Source organism: Neolamprologus brichardi, chromosome 14, assembly GCF_056152115.1.
Source record: "Neolamprologus brichardi isolate AB-2024 chromosome 14, ASM5615211v1, whole genome shotgun sequence".
Classification (NCBI taxonomy): domain Eukaryota; kingdom Metazoa; phylum Chordata; class Actinopteri; order Cichliformes; family Cichlidae; genus Neolamprologus; species Neolamprologus brichardi.
The window spans coordinates 5,289,348-5,300,208 of NC_142117.1; the positions used below are offsets into that span (position 1 = coordinate 5,289,348).

General features: G+C 37.9%; 1 protein-coding gene across 1 annotated transcript; it reads right to left on the reverse strand.

Annotated features, from left to right (window-relative positions):
• Nucleotides 1-524: 524 nt before the first annotated feature.
• LOC102786600 (LIM/homeobox protein Lhx8-like) lies at nt 525-8,280 on the reverse strand. The gene is made up of 8 exons (XM_087851458.1): nt 8,154-8,280; nt 6,673-6,831; nt 5,592-5,713; nt 4,099-4,325; nt 3,348-3,448; nt 2,799-2,894; nt 2,119-2,299; nt 525-779 (listed from the first exon to the last, which is right to left on the reverse strand). The coding sequence occupies exons 1-8, from the start codon at nt 8,184-8,186 to the stop codon at nt 703-705; spliced, it is 996 nt and encodes a 331-aa protein (XP_087707584.1). The 5' UTR covers nt 8,187-8,280; the 3' UTR covers nt 525-702.
• Between the last annotated feature and the right edge of the window lie 2,581 nt (nt 8,281-10,861).

Below are 10,861 nucleotides of genomic sequence, written 5' to 3' on the forward strand. Positions count from 1 at the left end.
TTCATACAGATTCCATTAGAATCTAGCGTTCATTTATTAAACACATTTACTGTATTACTTTTTTTAAAAGAATATCACTACTGAGCAACAAGTGTTTATTTAATTTTAGTCAATAACACTTTCAGTGTCAGCTGGAGAATACTGACGTTTTGTTTACATTTGCTTTTTAATATACAAAACATGTATTCTACATGTTTATCTTTGCAACAAAAAAAAAAAAAGACTGTTAGTAGTGTAACTCAATCCTGACTTTTCTAGTAGTCATAAGACAGGAAAAAAAGCATTTTAAATCCCATCCCCAGTTGTTCTTTAACCTTAACAAAAACATCACTCAAAAAAAAAAAAAAAAAAGAGCAAACAAGCAATTTTACATCATTTTCAAACAAAGTGCCTTATCTCATCAAATCCTTCAAATAAATTAAATTTAACACATTAACAAAAGTCTCATCTTACATACATCAGTTTTCACATTAATTCTCATCCATTTCATTTCATGAAATTAATGCAGTAACTTGAGCTGATGAAGTGTCTGCTTACATTAGGCAGCAGTGTAAATTCAGTACTCTTCATATGCTGGACAATGAATTTAACCCATCCAGTCCTTACGAATTCATTTTAAACCAACTCCTCTCACTCTCTATTTGCTCATCATCCAACCATGAAGGAACCAGTGGCTTTATTTTTCAGGCAGCAGGTTGAAGCTCAGGCATGGCTGACTGGCAGTTGTGTCAGTGAATGGGACATGTGTGGCTGCAGCAGAAGTGGGTCTGGAGTTTGCACTGTGGAAGTAACAAACTCAAAGTTATTCAATGATCATAGATGTCGGTAAATAAGCATGGTTTCTGACAAGATCTCAGACTTTGATTTTAACAACAATAATTGATTCCCAGTACTGAAAATGGGATTCCTCCAAACTATCAGCAAGTGATGCAGAGATTACCTTAGCTCTGAGTTTGCTGCGTATTGGTAGATTCAAAGACTGATCAGCATAGCAATGACCATATTACCATCAGTGTTGGGGAGTAACGGAATACATGTACCGCCATTACTCATATTTTGTATTTTAAATACGCAACTGTATTCCGTTACAGTTACTGTTTAAGAAGGTGGTATTCAGAATACAGTTACTTTGTTCAAATAAATGGATTACACGGTGATATTTTCCTGTTTCATATGTTAGGCTATGCCCTCTCTATTTTTAGTTTCCATGCCGGTGGACACCCAAACAAAACACGCATTAAGAGGCTCTAATGTCTGTGTCTCAATCTCGCGGCTCATGTCACCTCTACTTGCGGACCGCATAATGACGTGAAGAAATATTTTTAAAAAAAATTATTCACAAAAATGATTTAATATGAAAGCATTAGGCAGCGTGTTACAGGGATCGCCTTAAAGAATGTAGCCTCATAGGCAGTGTAGTCCGTGCTGCAGGGAGAATGGACTGCCATACCTGTTATGTGTCTGTGAGCGAGGGAGGGAGAAAAAGGAGAGTCGAAAAGTACGAGTTGTCACCGACCAGAAAGCGGAGATGGAAGCATGTAAATATAATAATAACCACTGCAGCCAAAAAGAGTGCCTGACGAGCCCTGTTGTAAGTAAGCTTTTAAGACTCGACTGTACAATGTGTTCGTGTTTTCCTCCGAAACAATAAGTTCTGTTGGAGCAGCCTTTAAACGCCTCTCTCTGTCTCTCGCTAGCAAAGTGACCCAGACAACAAAGTAAAGCTAGTTTTCAGCTACCAGCCCGACACGAACCCGACATATTAGCCAGAGGTCCCTTTACGGTTTTATGCCTTTACAGCTCAGAGCCGCGAACCTGTTTTACAAGTGTGGAATAGTTTTCTATACGAGATCGCTGCAAAAAGTGCACCCTTACCTAATGTCAACCTACTGTTACTCATTTTATATTAAGATTTAAAATCTAGTTGGTATTGGTATGGCAAAAAATCTTCTGAAAAAGTAATAAAATCACACAGCAATAGTACATTCATGTAGTTGTAAAAAGCATGAGAATATATTAAGTAATCCAAAATATTCAGAATATGTTACTCTCATTGAGTAACGTAACGGAATACGTTACAGAATACATTTTAAAAGTAACCCTCACAACACTGCTTACCATCCATATAGGTCAGTGTGGTGAGGAGAGGTGCATCTGGAGAAATATAGGTGGTATACTGGAGATCATCCATCAACGGTGGAGACAGCTGACCAGGAGCAAGTGATGTCATCATTGTTGACTGGGCAGGATTTGGGTTAATGTGCTTCTTTTGACGAGCTCGGCAGTTCTGAAACCAAACCTGTATGAAAGAAGCCTGGATTAATCGCTGGTCTTGGAGTGATGGTTTCCCTTGAAAGCGCAGGGGATTGTTTTTCTTCACACAGAAAAATGTCCAGACATCAACTGTGCAAATACCCTGGATTTCTCACTATTCTCAACTTGAGGGAAAACTCGAACATTGCAAGTTCATTATGTTACTTGCTGGCATTTTAAATTCTGGATTTAGCTCCAGATTCTAACTGTTTACATTAATCCAACAATTAGCGCAAAGCAATGCACCAAAAGTTACACCTATGTTATGACCAGTTATGAAGAAATCTGACAGTTACTGCAAACTTTAAAATTCTTACAAAAATTGCCACCCACAGAATTTAATTATGACCCAAAATTTGTTCACTCCAACCAACTAAGCATGCATTATTTCAAAGGGACTGCTAAATTTGCTCACTTAATCCTGTGACACCTTATTGCAGGACCTCCCTGCAGTCGTTTAGTATTGTCGTTCAGGTCTGCTTTACCTGAATAACCCTGCGGCTGAGTCCAGTTCTCTCTGCCAGCTTCTGCAGCGTCTGTGCATCTGGGTTGTTATCTTTAGCAAACTGGGTCTGCATCACCTAAACAAGTGGAGATGACAGATGAGTAAATGTTTACATCACTGAAATCTAAGATGAGTTTCACTGTTATTTTAACAGACCATGGTAGCAGAGTGCTATGGTGTTCAAATGCCACTAGAGGGCAGAAAAACATCAAATAAGCTGAACAAATATCACTGGCTTATATTGTTCTTTCCTCTGAACACACTCAGCAAACAGAGCCCCAGTAACATCCACTAGTCACCATACAATCATACACAGCCATCACTTTAATATTAGAACAGTAACTTAACAGTGTTCTCTCACAGAAGAACAAAGTATTCACTGGATATTAAAAATGCAGACATGAAAAAAGACAAAGTGCTATTATTTTAGTCACTCATGCTAGTGGTTGTACTTGTTGTGACACTTTTAAGTGTAAATGGTCTAATGGAAATGCAGGAGAAAAAGAAGAAAAAAAAAAGTGGACAACACCTGTAACTGGTCCACAGTGAAGCTGGTCCTGGCCCTCTTAGCTGGCTTGGGCAAAATGCTAAGGTCCTCTTTGTCTGCCATCTCTTCATTATTTGGTTGTTCTTTAAGAAAAACAAGATTAAAGGATATTTTAAACGACTGGTCCCATTTCAGATCAGATGCCCTGCGGACATCCACAGTTCCATCTAGAAGACCCATGTGTTAGAAAGGTGTCTTTTTGTACAGGGTCAGGCTATATCATTCTTCAGTATGTGTGACATAGTGGTAACAGGAGGATTCAGCTGTCTCACTGCAGAGTTTGTTAAGGTTAGGTGTGATATTGTGACAGGCAGAAGCATTCGTGTTAGCAGTACAGATATATTTTCAAAGTGGGTGTTACTAAGAACTTCTAATATTTTCATTTCTATCCTTGAGACATTTATTCAAGTATTTGATGTTCGAGTGAAACTAAAATGCCAATGCAAGCAAGTATGGCATTGAACTGTAATGTCTGGAGTATTCTAACCATAGTTTTGTTTGGAAAGACTTCCAAAAAATAGTTTACATGGCAGCAGAAATGACATACCTCAGTAAGATGAGCATGTGGTCTGTACATGACATTTGCTCGTCTTTTACTTAACTTTAAAATTCAAAGTTGAATTTTACAATTTTTTATTTTTTTTTGGGGGGGGGGGGGGGGGGGGGGTAATATTAGTTTCACAATCATTTTACTGTTTGCTGTAATTCAGATCGGACCCTTGTCCATCCATACTCTCACTGTTTTCCTTGGCTCGTTTGAGGTTCTCCATCATAATATCATAGTGTGGCCGGCAGAAGATTCGATTCTCCAGAAGTCCGCATTCTTCCCCCGTAGAAAGCTGGCGTTTACACGAGGTGCAGGAGAAACAAGCCAGGTGGAAGGTGCTACCTCTCGCCCGACGCACCCAGTCACTAGAATGGATGTTACGCCCACAACGAGCACAGCGAGTCCCATACCGCCTGGAACAAAGGAAGAAAAGAAAAAAATCTGTATTTATCTATGAAAGACTTTCTTCAGGTTTTCAGTCCATCCTTGATACCCCATTAAAAAAAAAAAAAAAAAAAAAGTCATTTACATTTTTTCCTGTACTTAAAATAAAAACAAACAAAAAAGAAAACCCTCACCCAAACAAGATTTTGTTACCGATTATAATGTCTAAGGCATAATCCATTGACATTTTTAGCCTTTCCTGTCAGTTCACTGTACCCACATTGCCTACATGCCCCAGTATGTGCTGCATGTGTAGCAGCCCCGCCCTGACCCTGCATGAGGGCTGATATCAATCATCATCTGAGATCAAAGTGCATGTGTACCTGATCGCAGATGTGATGAATATGACCAGACAATCCATTTGAAACAAACATATTCTTCTCCAGTGATGCATTTGGGGATAAGCTGCAGCAGCTTGCCCTTCTTATCCCCTAACAAGAGAAGTTGATGTGTCATACGTTATTTGGACTTCCTTAAGAGTCATGTTTTAGTCAGTTGGAATAGTCTCCCTCTGCCGAATATTAACTATTAGTCAAAATTTAAACAGGATGGAAATGACAGGAAGTTTCTAAACAACTGAAAGCAAAACGCAGCCCAATTGCGAGGTGCTAAATATTTTCAGCAGTCAGTCGATTCTGACTAAAATTAATTCATGCACGTACCACACCGATCAGATAGTTTTATGCTCTTTGATATCATTACTTAAAGACTAGATGTGTACTATAAAAATATGAATATCATATATGCAACAAAATCTTGCATTAAATTATATTAAAAAATTACCTGGGGGCATAGTCCCCACCTCTTTGCATTCAGAATGGTTTCCTCTGTTAGGATAGGCATTTGGTTAGGTCAGTTTGTTATAGTGTTCTTGCTCTTCTAGCCAAATTGTTTTGTTTAAGCTCATTTTCCATTCCTTCATGTTTTGGATAAAATCTTTATGATCTTTTGGGGTGAAGTGAAAGCTACATTTTTGTAATTGTAAAGCGCTTTGAGGGCCCCGAAAAGCGCCATATAAATGCAATCCATTATTATTATTATTATTATTACATTTTGAATAGCAAACCTGTGTGTCCTTTGACTGCTTGACAGAAAGAAAAAAAAAAATCATATACCGATAATGTTAAACTATTCTTGAGTCCCAGATTCCCACAGTCTGACATTTTATACAATTCACATTTAGAATAGAACTAACTGCATATATAGGACACAGGTGGTGTGCGTGTGTGATGTACCTGAAGTAGTCGAGTTTGCAGAAAATCTCTTTGTCTCTGATGTAACAGCTCACGTGTCGGCCCAGTGAAGTCTTACACACACTGCATGAGAGGCAGCGCACGTGCCAGCACAGATTATTGACCTAGGATTTCAAATTTTGACAGAGTTTAGAATTATTTAAATACCCTTCCAAAGTATCATCATTACTAAAGACCATAGAGGCTCCTGGAATCATTGGTAATGCTTTTATTTCTCTGAATGCAATGAGATATTATTGTTCTCATTTGATAATTAATAAGCCTTTTGTGGTGTGATTCCAATTCCAAAATAATACCAAATGTACATCCAGAGACAGAAAAGCTTTAATGAGCCAAATGAATTTTGACTGCACACTCAACCATTCTGTCCTTATAGAAGTGTTTAAAACATTTTATTTACTTTTTTAAGGGATCTCTTTAATTAATTTTCTACAAAGTTTTTTTTTTTTTTTTTTTAAAAGCAGAATAATTATGTTCCTAGTGTTAGAAGTTAGTGTTAATAGAATTCCTTGGAGTACTTTAAAGGACAGTACAGATACAATGAGATTTATGCATCTTAATTTTACAAACACAAATATAAAAATAAAAAAAGTCAATGTATCAGTACTGCCCTCTAAAGCACAAAGAGGACCCCATGCCAAGGGTTCAACAGCTGTACCTTAAGAACTGTGACCCCAATGACAAGGCGATCATAAACCTACGGGCAAAATGAAACACTTTATTTCCTGAGGATGAAGATTAGTACGAAGCATTAATGTGCTGTGGAAAATTGCATAAATACTTGTTCTGCTTAGGCTAGCTCATATATTTATCAGTTTTCAAAATTAATAAACCCTCAAAATGATTTAATTCCTCTTGTAGGACAATCAAATCCACATTTAGCTATAAAGAGAGGCAACTTTGCTGTACAACTCTATTAAAAGAAAGCTGACAAGTGCTGAAAATATCTGAACTACTCCCCCCCCCTTTTCTAAGAATGATAACTGGACTGCTTTGTATTAAAACTGGCCTAATTTGGAAGTGTTGTCAGTGATATTTTGGCTACACAGTATGTTAGTTTGACCTTCAGGAGGTATCTGTCCACTATCTCCAGGCCGCAGGAGGTGCACACCGGTTTCCCCTGCACACAGGCCTCGGTGGGGACCGCAGACGAAGAGGACGAGGAGAGGGAGGACGGAGAGTAAGAGTCCTCATCAAAAATATCATCGGGACCAGAGGAGCCCTATTAGAAATAACAGTCCCCAGAGTAAAAAAAATAAATATAAATCAAAATGATTAAAAAGGGACAGCAAAAAAAGAACTTTACACTTTTAAAAATATCCTCAAATGTGTCACGAAATTTAGGAGCATAAGTCAATTTAAAAATTAATTGCGTTTGTTTTATGTACATTTGCTACTCAAATGCGTACACTCACGCGTGCTCCTTGCAATTTCTGTGTCTGTCTCAAGCTGTTATCCCCACGGGAAAAAGAAAACGCAGTTAATTTGACAGTGAAACACCTACTGTGTCGCTATAAATATGTCCTTGTTGTAGCTGAGTGAAAACAACCTCCGTCGATGGCCTTTCTTCTTCTGACATGGTGTCAGCCATAAGTCTGGAGTGACGCACTAGCCTGACTGGCACCTAGTAAAACTTCTGTCGTCCTCATATGACAACCACCGAGATTAGCCTTCGCTTTCTATAGGTATGAGTGTGCATTTATTTTATTTAAGTAGACATGGGTCCAGTCATGGTGTCGAGCTAAATATTATTTTTATTACGGAAGCCCACACATGACTTAAAATATTCTATTAGCATTGTGGGGAAAAGAGGACGTATATGTTCAATTAGCAGCTCGTGGGACCGCTTGTAGAGCGGCCTCGCGCACAGCTGAATTTAATTCTGACTAATTGTGTGTTTAGTAACGCACGTGCACAGGCTAAAGACCACTGTATGCTTGTCACGCTACAGTCTGCACTTGGCTACAGTCTTCCAGAGTCAGGTCACAAATCAGGCCCCCCCTTTCTATTACCTTTTTGAAAGTGTAGCTACATGGCGTAGGCTACGAAAATATGAAACGTGAAGGTGCCCGTCTTTATTTTGTATTTATATTGCTAACGTCTGCATGAATAAATATTTATATTTCGTTTTAAATTATTTTATTTATGTACTGTGATGCGGAACTTATGCAAATAGAAGAAAATGTGTCACTTTTTTAGAAGCCTGTACCTGACTTTATCGAAAACAAAATATTTTACCGGCAAAAAGCTCGCTGAACCCTCTAACTTCAAATATTGCATTATATTTGGGGTATCTTAAAATTTCACTAAGCTAATTTAGGTTGCTGGCCCACATTCGTCAATTGTTCGTTGTAAATGAGCACTGGGATACAGGGCAGCTGAAATGTAACGAGTCTGTTTGAAAATATTATGTAACTAATTTTCCGAAATAAACATAATAATAATAATGATGATGATAATAATAAATAACTATAAGCTCGTATGAAGTTTGTTTTACCTGTGATTAACTTACAGAATATGACTTAATGATAGATTTGTACTCACCACGCTGTTGGACACACAGTTAAACATTTTCATGAAGCATCCCCGTTCAGCCAGATGTTCACAGCAGCAGCGGTCGCTGTTTTACCCTCCTTGTTTTATTAGTCCACCGCGCTTCTGCCGACTCGCCTGCTTTATTGTGACGGACAGAGGTTTGTTTCTCTTCTTACCACTTGTTGCAAAAAAAAAAAAAAAAAAACGACAGAGAAAGACCGGCGCACCTCCCACTGCGTTAGTCTGAGACCGCCCGCTGTAGCAAGAACTCCATTTCGGGTAGATTGGTTTAAATCGTTATTGTTAAATTAAGAACAAAAATACTTTGTTGAATTGTGAGCTTAAAGGCCTCAAAACTTTAATTATCAATATCAGTCAGTGAAAAATCACAAATTGTTGACTGAAATTACAAAGAAATGAGCCAAAATTTAATTTTTAGAAGACATTTTTTCCCCATTTTTGCTTAAAATATAGTAATAGGTCCAGTAAAACGAATTTGATTTGGAAAATTCCCATGACGCAATGTAATATACAGTTATTTACTGGAAAACGACTTTACAGTATTGTACTTGGGAAAAATGTTAATATTTGCACGCTGACAGTGTAGAAAGTGAATTTACAGCAGACAGCTTTTCAGTCGAAAACATCTAACCCAGGATTTTATATGGAATCACAAAATTTCGGTTTATAACATTTAGTTTATTTCTCATAACCTGGAAAAAAACATACTGCAACACTTCGAGAAAATCTTCTTAAAAAATGAACTTTCATAAATCTTTTCTTGTGAGAGACACTTTAGACAGACTTTATCACCACTCTTCATCTTTTCCTTCCTTGTCATTAGGGACCTAAAGAAAACATCACAGGTTGTGTTTGGGCGCTGAATTATATTTATTTAGACATCCACACCATCTGAGCAGCAGCTAAAGTTGTTGATTTAATCCTTCAAAACTGCTCACAGTACATTAGAACAACAGTTTTAATGAATTAAATTAAGTGACCCTGCTGTTCTTTTGCTGTGCAGCATTGAAATACAGTGTGTCTATATTTATAACTACAAATAAATATTGAAAGTTAAGCTATTTATTGCAATATTATCATAACACTTTCATGACTTTTCACGTACCTTTTATTGTCCCCTTTAAAAAAGAGATGTGCCCCCCCCCCCCACACACATCCATTCTTTGACGATTACCTTATGAGACATTAAGTAAAGATGAAGGCTGACCAAAGATTGGGGTCGAAAAAGCATGAATGAAAACATTCTCAGAGGGCACTTTCTGAATGGAGAATCAAGAAGCAGGTCAAGAATTCCTTCGGGTCTTATCTGCATATGCAACCCAATACCGCAGCCCCCTCAGACTTCTAAAACGGTATCTTTGACGTGGAATTTAATGGCTTGATGTGTACTTAACCCTGAACAGAAAAGTCTGCTTTAAAAACTATAATGTGAAATATGAAAGTAGCAGCACCACAAAACATTCAGTTATTAATGGATGTCATCTGGACTTTTTCTGAAATAGCTATAAGAATTATGAACATATTAAATGGGACGGTCTTTGTCAGCACTTTCTAGGAACATAAACTTGTTAAACTGTCTGACAGACGGAGTATTGTATCTTTGTCATTAAAATGAACATAATAACTTTTTCAATGAAACAGGCATTTCTGATATTTTTTTTGCCCTACTGGAGGAATGGCGAGTTACATTTGTGCAGTGGTTAGCACTTTTGTCTCCCGGCAAGAAGGTTCTCAAATCCACCATGTGTCTGGGCCCTTTCTGTGTGGAGTTCGCATGCTCTCCCCGTGTCTGAGTGGGTTCCATCCAGGTGGTCTGGCTTCCTCACACATTCCAACAACAACCAAAAAGTTGAATGGGAGGCAGAGCTACTTTGTGATTCTAAATTGCCCATAGGTGTGAATGTGAGTGTGACTGTGTTAGCCCTTTGACAGACTGACCTCTCCGGGCTGTACCCTGCCTCTTGCCCTATGGTAACTGAGACAGCCTCCAGCCTGGATGGATGGATGGAACTTATCATCATATCATTATAACTTCAGAGTACACCAAAATGACAGATAATGTTGTAAAAGGTTAAATCTAATAAAGTTCCTGTCTTTTTGTCTCTAGAATATTCATGGAGTTTTACATAAAAAGATTTTAAATTTTACCAGAAAATCTCTGGGAGTAATTGTAATTAGACAAACTCTTGAAAAATGGCCTAACCGCCCTATCAGCACCCAATGTAGAGACCCAAAATGCCTCTCTAAGATGTAGTTTCCCTTGGGCAAACATAACTCTCCTGTAACTCATCTCTCTCTCTTAAACACACACACTGAAGCTGATGTAAGAGGATGTTTATCTCCCAGTGATGCTGATTACAGACATGCAAACCCTTACTTGCTTCTTCTCTACTAATCTGAATGGAACTGAATGGTTCAGCTCCTTCAAAAAACAAACCAAAAACTGCCCTGTTTGCATTTGCATGACATCTGACATTAAATTTGAAAATTTATAGTCGGACAGTCAGCATGTGGTAACTCTTTGTAGCAGAATTAGTTTGATCTTGCTTTTCTTTCCTTTCACTTTAAATATCCAGTTTAAATGTTTTGCCAAAATAAGCTCAGGCTAATGAACATTTAGTAAAACTACAGTGTGTTCCATGCTAAGTCATTCTTAAACAGAAAACACTGTTTTTGCAAAAGAGTTACCCACTGCA

Excerpts from the sequence above, each read along its gene's own strand:
- LOC102786600 (XM_087851458.1), bottom strand. The coding sequence starts at position 8,186 with ATGAAAATGTTTAACTGTGTGTCCAACAGCGTG. Across the intron at positions 2,895-3,347 it reads TCACTGTGGACCAGTTACAG|GTGATGCAGACCCAGTTTGC; the intron begins GTGTTGTCCACT and ends CCACTTGTTTAG. Across the intron at positions 2,300-2,798 it reads TCAGCCGCAGGGTTATTCAG|GTTTGGTTTCAGAACTGCCG; the intron begins GTAAAGCAGACC and ends TCTTTCATACAG.